The 13,284-nt window shown below is 48.9% G+C and overlaps 1 protein-coding gene across 3 annotated transcripts in view; it reads right to left on the bottom strand.

The window, feature by feature from the left end:
• Positions 1–13,284, bottom strand: part of Csmd2 (CUB and Sushi multiple domains 2) — a 546,044-nt gene that overhangs the window by 139,475 nt on the left and 393,285 nt on the right. For all 3 annotated transcript variants that reach the window (XM_048815794.1, XM_015485297.2, XM_048815793.1), the window contains 2 exons: positions 12,432–12,623; positions 7,877–8,003 (listed from right to left, as the gene is read on the bottom strand). In XM_048815794.1, coding sequence (XP_048671751.1) covers positions 7,877–8,003; positions 12,432–12,623 — 319 coding nt within the window. The remainder of the gene's footprint in view (positions 1–7,876; positions 8,004–12,431; positions 12,624–13,284) is intronic.

Below are 13,284 nucleotides of genomic sequence, written 5' to 3'. Positions count from 1 at the left end.
AACTCTTGACAAAGGACCTGCCCAGCTGCATGTGCTCATCTGTGGGGCTCCTTCGGGAGGTCAGCTCTCGCAGTGCAAGAACACAGCCCCTCTCTGTTTAAACTTTAACTCACTGTGGCTGCTCAAAAAGAAACCTTCTGGAAGCTGCTGAACCTGTGGCCAGGACTTCTTGCCAGAGCTATGAATGCAAGCTTCACTTCCGGTGCCTTCTGGCCTCCTCTGGGCCAGCTGCCTACTTGCTGGCTGGAGGGAGGCAATGACAACCCAGTGGGGAATTGCTGTCCCTTGAAGGATCGGAAATTGCAGCAGGGGATTCTGGGCTGCAGGCATGGCCAACTGTTTTGAAGACAAGCTCCTTTGCACAGGGATCTGGTTCATCCATACTATGCCCCTCCTCTCGGCAATCCTGCTGCTGGGGGCCAATATCTCAGAATGAAGCTTGCCCTCTGCGTTAATCATTAGGAAGTCAAAAATCCACAAATAAGGATATTAGTGGAATGTGAGTTTTATGGCATTAGGAGTAGAAATCAGAGCACCCCAGAGCAAGAAATTCTCCACCCTCCACAGGTCCAGATCTCTGCAGAGAGGATGCACCTACAAAGGACCATCTCTTCTGTATTCCTAAGTATTCCTCCCTACAGTCAGCCATCCCAGATCTTTGTCCCTATTGAATTTGTGTGCAAGAAACAGAACGTGGTTCTTCTGAGTGTGATCAGGATCCTTAGAAGGTTGTGCTAGGCCTGTCTCTGATTTCCCAGCCAATTTATCCTCTGCAGTGCCAGTATGCATTGTCCTGAAGCAGAGACATCACTGTGTCACCCCAGACCAGGAGAGTTCCAGATGCTGCGGAATGCATCTGCACCTTCTCCTCTCCACGTGCCTGGAACCCCTTCCCTCTACTCCGCATGGTTCTTTAAAGCACAGCTAAAATAGCACCTCCTCTCTGTACCTCCCCACCCCCAAACTGCCACCTAGAATTATGAAACGTCTTCCCAGATGCTCTTCTATTGTGTTTGGTATGTAATTCTACTCTAGCATTTATCACATTATGTTAAGAATCTGCAGGTTGGCTCATCTGTACTTTATTTCCAAACCTCTCATCTGTCTCCACTATTGAGACTGTAAAAGCAAAGCAAAATTGATTTCTCTTACTTTTCCTCAGCCAGGTGTGGCAAGCTTTGACAAATTAGATAAACAAGATGTTTCCAAGGATGGTGGTTTTATCCAAGTAAATATGCAAACCCTCAAAAGCAGAAAGCTCAGTGCCCTTTCCTCTTCCATTATCTTTTATTATTTTATTTTTTCCTTCTTCTTTTAGATGGGAACACAGACATAATGTCTGGAGCTGTGGCAGCTATCTGGGTAACCATGAGGACAAGAGCCTCAGGATGGGGGAACAAGAGGAAAGGTCACAGTTCCCTGAGCAGCTGTGTGAGGTTCCCATTTGGACTGTTTTGATCACCGTTTTTCAGACAGGAGGACTAAGGCACAGATGTGGCTGCGTGGCTAAGGAGATGCAAGCAGGCTGGCAGGGAGTCCAGCTCTCAGCTGGGACTTGAGGCTGCACGAACAACAGACTCTTGTTCCAGGAGAAAAAGGTTTTCTATTGCCTTTCCTAAATGATAAAATTTCTCTCAGTAATACTGAGACCTTCAAGAGAAAGACAATTTCTCACTTATTTTTAATCACCTCATTCTGTGCTGAATAATTACTCCAAATTTTCACCTAGAACTGAACATGTGACTGTATTAGAGACGTTCTCATGGCTCCTTGTAACACCGGGAAGTCTATTCAGTCTATTCTCATGTTGGCGCTCAGGGTGCCGCTGAGACCCCTCTTCACCTGGGCAGCCTTCTCTGCCCCCGAGCGGCTCCAGCAAGCCAAGCAGGTGATCTGCTGTGTTTCCTCTATGTTCAGGCCTTCTCTTCTGCCTCCAGGAGGGTCGTCTTGTACCTCCAGGCCGGACGGCCCTCTCTCTTCAGTTACTGAACTTCTGTGTGGCTTTCAGGTACTGCACTGTCTCGGGGGTCCCTGCTTGCTCGGCGCTGGGATGGGAACCCCTGGGAGAGAGTGCCTCACCTCATCTTCTCTTTGTGGGTCCTGCCGCACAGCATGGCACAGTCCCTAGCACAGAAGAGGCATTGGACGCCTGCTACAAACCAGACCAGGCCAGGAGGGCAGCCTGGAAAGAGTAAGGTCAGGGACGCAGAGCAGGTTCAAGACTCAGGTAGTTGTTTCTGGGCCTTGGTGACCTCATCCATACAATGGGGGCACAGCTACTGTAAGAACCTGGTGCGCTGTAGATAGCTGAGAAAGGCTGGTGGAGGAGAAGATCCAGAGCCGAAGGCTTTCTTCTCCAATTTTCACCTGAGCGGGTTCATGGATATAGAAAGGAAAACTCCAACCTCGCCTTCACTGTTGATGGAGAAGAGCCCCAGGCCCACAGGACGAGCCTTCTGTGTGCTAGGAGTTGATGCCCGGGTGCAGAGGCATGCAGGGGCACTGCTCAGCTCTCTTGCCTCGAGCCGCCAGGCCTGAACGGAGTTAGTAGGTCCACTGGTCCCGTTCCTGGCACTCAGGCAGGAGCACCTGCCAACACCTAAAGATGCCCCATGGGCTGAAGGGAAGGTCTGACCGTCCCCCAGCTCTTACCCAACACACCCAGGAAGGGACAACATTCCAGCCTGGGCCATACTCCTGGAAGGCACATCCTTGCCCACCTTGTTCAGGAGAACCCGGCCACGGATTCCTCAGGTCACTCCCAGGGCTTGGTCTGGGTGGGGACAGAGTGGCGAGAGCCTCCTGGAAGCCTTCTCATGTCAGTAGCCCTGGGAACAGTCTCAGGGGCTGGCCTGTTGCTGTCCCAAGGCCATCCCACATGTCCTCGACTGGCACACCTGCTCCTGCTCCACAACACAGCAGCCACCACCTGTCACCTGTGTCTTCTGAGCACACGGGATGCCCATGGGTGGGTAAAATGAACAACTAGCTACCCGGCTTCCGGTGCTGGCTGCTCTTTTAAGGGGCTCACTTAATCGCCATAGCGACCGAGCGGTTTGCACTGTTTTGATCACTATTTTTCAGACAGGAGGACGAAGGCACAGATGTGGCTTCGTGGCTAAGGAGATGCAGGCAGGCTGGCAGGGAGTCCAGCTCTCAGCTGGGACTTGAGGCTGCACGAACAAAACTCACGGGACATAAAGAACCCAGCTGAATAATCAAACAAGTGACATTGTAAAACCAAACATAGACAGTATCCTTGGGGAGAAGCAAGACGATGATTTTGATAAAAACAAAAGAAGACTGTCAAGACAGTTGTGAACAAAATGAAATAAAAACAAAAGCAAGGTTTCCAGAATGAAAGGCGGAGTACGTGCCAGGATGGTCACCTTCTAGAACCGAATTAGCAAAACACCAGACCACCTGGTGCGGTGGCCCACACCGGTAATCCCAGCAGCTCAGGAGGCTGAGGCAGGAGGATCTTGAGTTCAAAGCCAGCCTCAGCAAAAGCGAGGCGCTAAGCAACTCAGTGAGACCCGGTCTCTAAATAAAATACAAAAAAGGGCTGGAGATGTGGCTCAGTAGGCGAGTGCCCCTGAGATCAATCCCCAGTACCGAAACAAAAAGCAAGCAAACAAACAAAAATAAAACCAGACCACCACCAGCAGAATAAAGACAGGATAGAGAACTTTCAATCACTAGGCGGAAAACAAAGCCAATTAAATTAGATCAGCATCCAACAAAGAGAGTCAAAACTAAAAGTCGTAAAGAGGCAGAATCCATTTCATTTGAAAGCAATCATAATAACATTTGATTCGAGAGAAATAGAGAACTGTGTTCTCCTCTTATGCTCTTAAGCAGCCACAGAAGATAAACACAACAGAAAGTTTCAGAACGTAAAAAAAGCCTCGATGCAGTAAAAGTTAAAAAAAATTTAAAGAGACCATTTAACCACCATCCTACAGCAGTTATAATCACCATAACCACTTAGTAACTTAAAAAAAATCCTGAGATATTCTTGGGTTTAAAGGAAACCTACACTGAAATGATGAAATATTTAGAAATGAGCCCAAATGAACACTCTATATGAATAAGACAAGCTACCCCAAAGAAGGATGTGACTGGGTGGATCCATTAAATAGCCTTTTGTCCATCAGATTGGTGAAGACACAAGGGATGGACAACATTCAGCCAGGCTGTGTGGGAAACCTGGTCCCATAGACCTTTGGTGAACTTGTAAGTTGCTGTAACTTGGAAATTTGAGGTCATGCACCAAAATTGGCGTTCTAAGAATATACCGTAAGGAAATGATTGGACAGCTCTTCAGAGAGTCATGATAAGGATGTTTGTTGGAGTTAAGGTCTTGAAAATATTCACTTTGTCAATACAGGAGTAGTTAAATAAATGATGGCCATAATAGAATTCTCTATAGCCATCAGACAGGATGAGGCAGATCTATACATATTGACATAATAAGATGGTGCGGTAGGATTAAGTGGCAAAACAAACAGCAAGTCTCTGAGTCATGTGTTGGGATGATCTTGTTTTAGGAACCATGCCTACTGAATTAGCTTTATGTATTTGTTGGTGTGCAAAATGTCTAAAAGAATAAAGCAGAACATCCAGATATCAACGGTTACCTCACGTGGGTGTGTGGGAGAGCAGGATGACAGGATAAGATCGTGGGGACTGTGGATGCATACTTCATCACCTTTCTTACTCTTACTTTTTGAAGTCTTAAAAATGCATGCCTATTTTTTTTATATAGAAAATTCTATAAATATATTCCCAGTTTAAAAAACTGACTAAATAAGGACTCAAACACAAAAAGTGTCTTTTCATGTCTGTGGGATTATTAGTTCCCTTAACTTTGCTGCTGTTCCTGAAGGGAGGTGAGGGTGTGGGGGGAGGGGAGGGGAGGAAGAAGAGAGTGAAGGACAGACAGAGGAGAGGAGGGAGGAGGGAGGCGAGGAGAGGGGGAGGAAAGGGAAGGGAGGGAAGGGAGGAGAGCAGATGAGGGGAGACAAGGAGGGAGGAAGAAGGAGAAAGAGGAGAGAGAGGGAGGTGCCAAGGAGAGGGAGTGAGTACCCGTAAGAGTGCTGATGGGCTCCTGTGCCTGCTGTGCCCCCTGGAGGAAGGCAGGTGTGTCTGGCACCTCTATCTCCACTCTGGGTGCTCAGTGCAGACCCCTGCCTTACTTAGCTCCCTTGGGTTGGCTGTGGCTCCCAGGAGCCTTCCCGAGTGGGGATGTCCTGTTCACATCCTGTTTCCCACCTCGGGTCCCCATGCACACTCAGCAAACCCCAGGCTTCCCTCTGGAGACAGTATGTCCTGGTTGGCTTTGACCCCAGCCTCCCGCCCATCCCCCACCCACTGGTCATTCCCATTAGCAAAGATGTCCTCCCCTGTGCCCAGACTTCCCTTGATTTATTTCTGTGCTTTCCCTGTTGTCCACGGCCCCCAGATCTGCTCTGCTCTCCTCCAACCCTGCTCCTAAGCCTTGATTCCTGGAGGAAAGCCATGGGGCCCGTTAGGAAGGCCAACATGGTTTTGTCCTGGAGATCATCTTTATCTTTGGACAAATACATGATGCCTACACTGTACTTTTGAGTGATTCAACCAAAAAGAGGGAGGAAAGGATTGGAAGAAGAAAAAAAGACAGAAGGCACAAAATAGGAGCCTGGCTGAACCTTGGTGGCAGGTGGACAGGTGCTTGGAACACTGTTCCCCCAGATATTCTGCATATATTACCTATTGTCTATTACACACTAAAACATGGGGAAAGTGAAGAAACCCCCATCTCCATATTTACTAAGAAGAGTGAGCTCAGCTGGTGTGGCTGCTTAAATGTCCCCTGGATGTGCCTCTTCCTCCCCCTCTCTGCTGCCACTGCCTCACATCACCACACCTGGAGATGGCCTCCTCATGAGGCTCCCAGGTTCAGGCCACCCAGAAGCTGCCAGAAGCCATCCAGGCCCATGGCCCTCCAAGCTCTGGCTGCACCTGCTCCACCAGCTCCATCTCCTCTGTGGCTATGGCCACCCACCAAGTACAGGTGACCGTCTAGTCACGGGAACCATTTCTAGCTCCTCCAGGCTTCCTCTGCAGAGATGGCCCTTCCCCTCCCACTAGCCTTCCTCCTGGGCTACCTGGAAACCTCCTGGCCATCCTTCAAGACTCTAGTGTCACCAGAATATTGCTGAAGACATGTGGTGGGGAACAGGGTTGAGGTCATGGTGGCCCCAAAGCCAGGATGAGATGTGGAGGTTTTACTCGTGGAGTGAGCCAAGCTTCATGGGGTGCCATGGAGGCTTCTAGTCAGAGGCTGAATGGATCATTTGTGCTTCTGGAAGCGCATCCCAGCTGTTCAGGATGACAGTGTCTATTGAATTCATCCTCCTAGTGGTACAAAGTCCCTAGGAGTACTACTGGCCTCATTTGAGGGTGCAGCTCAAAAACTTGCACACAGAAAACACTTAATACATTCTTTAACTTTAATTAAATTGAGTCTCAGGACGTGTGTCCCCCAGTGAATCTACGTCTACCTCTCTTGCAACAAGGTAATCCTTGAGCCAGTTTTTATTGAAACTCTCAAGAACAGGGTTCTTCTTCTGGCTACTCTTCTCCTTTTCTTGGTTCACCATTTTTCCAAATCCTCAGGACTTCATTCCTAAATGGCTGGAACAGGCTCCTGATCGTTGCTTTCTCATGGGCTCTCTGCACTGCCAAGGACCCTGGTGAGCCAATCCTTCTCAAGAGCCCACCACGACTCCCTTATTTACTGGCACTGAAGACCCTCCCTAGCCAAGCCATACTCTTGTCCTTATTTATATGCATCCTCTGCTCCAGCCAGACTGGTGACCCCACAATTCCCTTGTTCAACTCTCCTGTCACACCTTTCATGCATGCTGCCACCCCAACCTGCTCTATACCTTCTAACTCACTGGGCTCAAGAACCAGACTCGCCCACAGTGGGATATGGAGAAAAGATTCATAAAGATCTGGGTTCCTATCCCAAGCTGTCTGCCTCCTTGTGCAATTTAGACATGCATTCTTTTGGAATCTCAGGTTTCTCATGTATAAAATGGGAATCATAATAATGTCTATGTCATGTCAGGGCATATTGTTATTATCCACAGGGCTACGGTGAGGGGTGGAGAAGACGGGTCCTGAGGTGAGAAGTGCTGATGCTCCTCTCCTTCCCAGTTCCTTGGAATTCCAATAAAGAATTCCTATTAGTCAGGTGCTAACGTGGGAAGGAAGCTATACTTGGAGGGAGAAGGTACAAAGCACCACCGGGCTTCTGTTATTTACTCCCTGCCCCCAAACCCCGCAATACAAGCATTCTTGTCCTCATTTTACAGATGAGGAAACACTGAGAAATGGAAGCAGCCTGCCCGGGATCATACACTTCTGAGCTGACCTTCACTGACTATCAGAGGAACAGGCACAGGTGCCAGGATCAAGCCTTCACTGTGTTCCAAATGCTGGCTGAGTGCATTCCAGGCAGTGTATCATTCAAGTGCTCTGTCCCATGCTTTGCAGAAGACAGTGAGACACCCAGAGGTAAAGGGACTTGACTTCTTCAAAGTCCTGCAGGCAGTAAGTGGAAAGGCTGGGATCCGAGCCTGGGGCTATACAGCTCCAAGCCCATTCCTCCGCTGCTGTACCTGTTTTCTGCACTTAGACTGCAGACCTGGGAGGCTGACACCAGCCTGTCCAGGTTTTCCATGGGAAAGAGTCCAAGCCAAGGGTTATGGCAACCATCGTTGATCCCAAGGGCCTCCAGGAGAGGCAGGAGGGACCAGGCATGAGCTGGGGCAGCCTGGTGACCCACAAAGGACAGCAAGGGTTACTCTGGAAGTCCAACACTTACCCGATGGTGCAGCCGGCATCTGCTTCCACGGTCCAGATGCAGTTGAGGTTGTGTTCGTAGGGAGCTGGATACCCCGGCGATAGCACCTGCCCTGATACCTCTCCTTTCACCGTCCCTCCACACTCAGCTGAAAGAAATCCCCAAAGCGTGAGTTCCGCAGAGTGACCCAAGCTGTCAGCAGTCAGTCAGTCAGCAGTTCCTTGGATGCCCATGGGCCCCAAGTCACTCTCATCCACTCCAGGAGGTTGAGGCCAGCACACAGACAGGTCCCGCGATGAGAACTGTATGCAGAACCTGAGACAAATTCTCAATACTTAAAAGACACAAAACCCAATTAAAAAATTGGCAAGGGAGTGGAATGAATAGACATTTCTCTGAAGGGGATAGGTGAATGGCCAATATCCATGTGCAATGATGCCATTAGGGGAATGCAAATCAAAACCATGATGAGATCCCATTTCACAGCTCCTGGGATGGATATAACAAAAGACAGACTACAAGAGTGGGCGAGGGTGGGGAGAACCCTCTTATCAAGGACAGAATCGGACAATGATGCAGACGCTTTGGAAACCAATTTGGTGGTTCTTCGAGATGTTAAACAAAGTTACCAAACACGATCCAGCACTTCTGTGCTCAGGTACGCACCCCAGAGAAATGAAAATACACACTCACACAAACACTTGGACATGAATGTTGATAGCCTCATCATTCATGGCAGCTAATAAGTAAAAACAACCCAAATGTCCATAAAGTGAAGAAAATATATATAAAAGTTGATAAATCTATACAGTGGAATATTAGCCACAAGAAAGAATAAAATTGGGAGACGTGCTACAATGTTGATGAATTTTGAAAGCATACACTAAGTGAAAGGAGCCAGACCCATAGGTAAAACATTGTGTGATTCCACTTATAGGAAATATCCAGAACAAGTAAATCTATAGAGATAGAAGGTATATTAATGGTTGTGAAGGACCCAAGGAATTAGTGGGAAGTGCCTGCTAATGGATATAGGGTTTCTTTATAATGGGGAAAATGTTCCAGAATTAACGTATTGATGTAAACACTTGATGCTTACTTCCATAGGGAAGAACTGCAACATGAAAGCATGTGAGTGAATTATCACTTTACACATTAGGGAACTTTGCAGCCCTGTGAAGATATTAAATTGTGCACTCGAAGTGGGTGAATAAGCCTACTAAGAAACAGGTCCATGGGTGTGGAACTGCCTGGCTACTCTGTGACCAAACTCTTCAGAGTCCCCTAGAGAGAAAACACAAGCACTTGCACTTGCTCACTGGCAAGGGAGCATGTGCCAGCTGCCAGGAGAACAGAGGCCACCAAGACATGGTCCTCCAGCTCTGAGGGTCACAGAGGGCTGAAGCTAGAGACAGGGAGTCTTGCAGAGAGATGTGTATTCCCAGTGAGAAGTGTCACCTAAATTGCAAGCTGTGGTTCCCCTACTCCTCCTTCCTCTCCCACGTCTGATCTGCTTCCAGTATCCAGTCTCCGAACTTCTGTGACTCTTTTCACTTTTGACTCTACTTAGCTCCTCTTTCTCGAGTCCTAGCTTAGGCCTTTGCCATCTCTCGGCTGGCACAGTAGCCCACCCTCAGCAGTGCCAGCTAAGGGATCTTTATGAAATGCAAATGTGCACTCATGCTTTCAATCTTCCTTCCCAGAATTTAGTCTAAACCCTCCACAGGGCTCCCTTTACCCCACCCCCAGCCCACGAACCCCTTGATCCCGCTGAGTGTTACAGGCTCCATTTGCCCAGGCAGCTGGGCCTCCTCATTCTGCTACTTGGACTGACAGCCTGACAAACACCCTCCCTTGAGACCTTTTGCAATACCCCTCCCTTCCTCCGGTAGTGCTGACACTGTCTTCCTTTGCATCTCCATTACAATGTGAATGGATTTTTGTCAGAAGAGGTATAACTTGTTATTAAAGTAATGTCAATCTCCTGCACCAGACTATAAGCTCCTTGGCTGCAGGGACCTTGTCTTACTCATGTTTGTACATCAAGTGCCGACTATGGTGTTTGGCACAGTATAGAAGCTTAATAAATGTTTATTGAATGAACTGGTGGATGATCGAACAAAGGAAAGAAGCTATTGCTTCCCAGGAAAATTATGCTATGTGTTTGAGTTGAAGGTGCATGAGTGAAAACAAGAGAGGAAGAGATTCATGGCAGTGCTATCTGGGAAAGGAAATAATTGATAAAGTGAGATGCTAGAAGCCATAGGAGAAGATGGGATCAAAGTCCCAGATGGGATAGTGACCTTCACTTGTTGCTATGAAAGACCCACCAAGCATCTCCTGGACCCCAAGGACCACCTACCCATGAGTGTGCTCAGGAGACCACGCCCTTTGCTCAAGCTTCACTTGAGGGCCCTCCTCCCATGGTGCCTTGGGGTGGGAGCCAGAGTGAAAGGGGACAAGGCAGGGCATCCAGGAGAGGATGGACTACAATTGTGGGGAGGAAGCCTGCTGGCCCCACCAATGGAGGACGGGGCTGGAATAGTGGCAGGATATCATCTCTGTCCCTGGCCAGAGCTTCCTTCCATATTCCCAGGAAGTACCTCCTGCTTCCCAGTAAGTGAATGTTCAGAATGCAGCAGCCCTGGGGGCTCTTCCATAGGAACACAACTGCTTCTTCTTCCCCCACAGGATCATGTTATCTGAGGACTGGCAGGTGGGCAGGAGGGGGCCGAGCAGGCCAGCCTGCCTCAGATTCACCAATGAGATGTAAGATTCTATTCTTCCTAACTTCTGCTCCTTTCTGTCCCAGAGCCCTTGCTGCGTGTTGGGCTGCTGAGTCTACTCATCGATGAAGCTGGTCGTTGCCTCTGATAGAGCATGCTGGAGTCTAACACATGCGACATATTTGAAAATATGCCCGCATAATCCCCAATACACAGCCTCACCCTGCTAAAAGCGAGGGGCCTGATGGACCTCCGTGGGGAAGGCCTCTACAGCTCACAGTATAAATATTCTTTCCAGCCTTGAGTGGCTCCTCTAAGTCTAGTCCAGTGGGCATATTTGATGGTCAAGGGAATCTTACAGTAAATCTTTTCTGCAAAGCAAATACATTTCTTATAAGGTGAGTCATCATTCCTCCCTGAGAGTCGGCTTGCTGGGCTCTCCTTCCTGAGGCCTCACACTGCTGTACAGTCATGTGTCCCCTGGCTGGCCTGGGAGCTCTCTTCTCTGCATTCCTAGGGCCTAGCATAGGGCTTGGCATGTGAATAAAAGAAAGAAATGAAAAGAGAGGTGAAGGGAAAAGAGAAGGGACATGTCTATAGACCAGGCCCACGGTGAGGACAAAGGAAGAGGAAGTCCCTGGGGGCTCCTTACAGGTGAGGGCCCTGGTCCTACTTTCAGACTTAAAATTCTGTCCCTTGATTCTCTGCTGTGTATCCGCATTGCAGATCCTGCTGAAATGTAACCTTCTCGGGGGGAAAAGGACCAACTGTGGCCACTGACACTTACTGCAGAGTTGTCTGTAGGTCCTGTGCTCAGGCTAGAAAGTCCCCCATCCCCGCTCGCCTCTCCTGTGGGTGAATTCTCACCCACCCTTCCTTCCAACTCTGAGCTGCAAACTCCTCCTCTGCCCCAACACTTTGCACACAGCCCTTTTTATAGTGAAGACCTTGTATATAACCATCTGCTTTTGTTTCCTGAGGGCAGGAAACAGACTTCATTCTTTCTCTGCCTCTATGTACCCAGGCCTACACCTGCCCAGTTGTGGGGCTTGGGGGCACTTACATACTTGCCCACCAGATGTTTTATTCTTATGAGATCAGCCAGGGCTGCACTGATGCATTGGCTTGATGCGTGGTGAAGGGAGCAGAGGGCAGGACCCGCCACTGGGGAAGCAAGACCAGACAGTGTGGTGGGAATCCTGATTAGCAGGGAGGGGAAAAGCCCGGACAAACGGAGAGTCTGATTTTGCCTATTTTGTACTTCACTCCAGGTTACTGTGGCTTGTCCTAGGACACTTGCGCACCGCCTCCAGAGACCCTTTGCTGATGATGTTCAGGAAGAACAGGGGCTCAAGAAGATGCAAGCTTAAATCATGTTCTTAAGAGTGAAGATTGGCGAGGGTTCATTATCTTACCCTTTCTTTCAACATTCTCCCAGAAAACGGAGCGTGCGCCTTATTTTGCTTACATTGAAACTGAGACCCATAGTAAGTGGGAGACTTGTTGGAGTGTCGGTATGGTAGGAAGCCCCGGAAACCAGGCAAAATCTCACCTCCCCCTTTTTAATGGATTCGTCTACCACTCTCCCATCACCCTGAGGGCAGGATTTGGCTCTGGTTCCACTTGCTAAATGTGTGATAATGACTGGCCAGTGCCTGACTGTGTGGCTGCACACGTGTGATGAGGTGTGAACATGAGGAAATGGGGAAGAGACAAGCCACAAGGCCTATTAGCAGGAGGATCCAGTCCAGGTAGATAGCCCCCAGCCCTGGGCATCCTTAATGAGACCAAGGCTGGAGTTCAGGTGAGGGGAGACCAGGGGGGGGCCCTGAACAACACGAGCATCCTACCGACACAGGTGGGCAGCGGCCGGTCCCAGGTCCTGCGTTCTCCACTCAGACACTGCAGCTCCTGGCTGCCCCGCAGGCTGTAGCCAGGGTCACAACTGAAGGACACAGAGCTGCCTGCAAAGTGACCTCCATCATGAACCTTGTAGCCAAACTGGGGCGTTCCGGGGTCTTCGCATTTGATGAGCTCAAAACCTGGAGATGAGACGAAAGGCAGAGTGAGCGGGACCTGTGGGGGCAGAAACCCAACTTCTGCTCCTCCTTCAAGCCCAGGTTCTCAGGAAGACGTCCGGCCACTGCTACCCACTTGGGATCCCTCAGCATTTCCAGGGAACATTCTCTCCCCTGTGCTTACATGTAAATGAGTCCAGCTTTTTAATAGTTTTCAGGCCTAGGCGCTGGATTTTCTATTTCTTTTGTTGACCCCACAGCATTTTGCTAGAGACCTGTTCCTTCCAATTTGCTCTCTGAGACATTGTGATGGGACAGGATAATACGGAAAAGTCACTTTAAATGTACATTCAAGAGCCTCATTATGCCCTGTTTAAACATATTCTGTTGGAAAAGGAAGAAACTGACTTATACAGAGCTCCTGCTATGGGGCTTGGCATCTGCTGCCTCTCAGTTGTTAATTCACAGGAGTCTTAGGTAGGTTTAATCATCTGCGTTTTACAACCCAGAGCATTGACTTAGGAAGGTTAAATAAATTGTTCCAAACTCACGTGACTTTCAGGTAATGGAAATGGAATTCAAATTTGAGTCTATTTAATCCTCATGCACTGAGCCATCTCTGAAATAGGCAAAGATCCCTTCGCCAGGTGGCCTGACATCCAGACAAGGGGGTCCTGAATAGACA

Source organism: Marmota marmota, unplaced genomic scaffold (genome assembly GCF_001458135.2).
Source record: "Marmota marmota marmota unplaced genomic scaffold, marMar, whole genome shotgun sequence".
Lineage (NCBI taxonomy): Eukaryota > Metazoa > Chordata > Mammalia > Rodentia > Sciuridae > Marmota > Marmota marmota.
The sequence above is the reverse complement of the archived record's forward strand: the minus strand, read 5'-3'. Positions and strand labels throughout refer to the sequence as shown.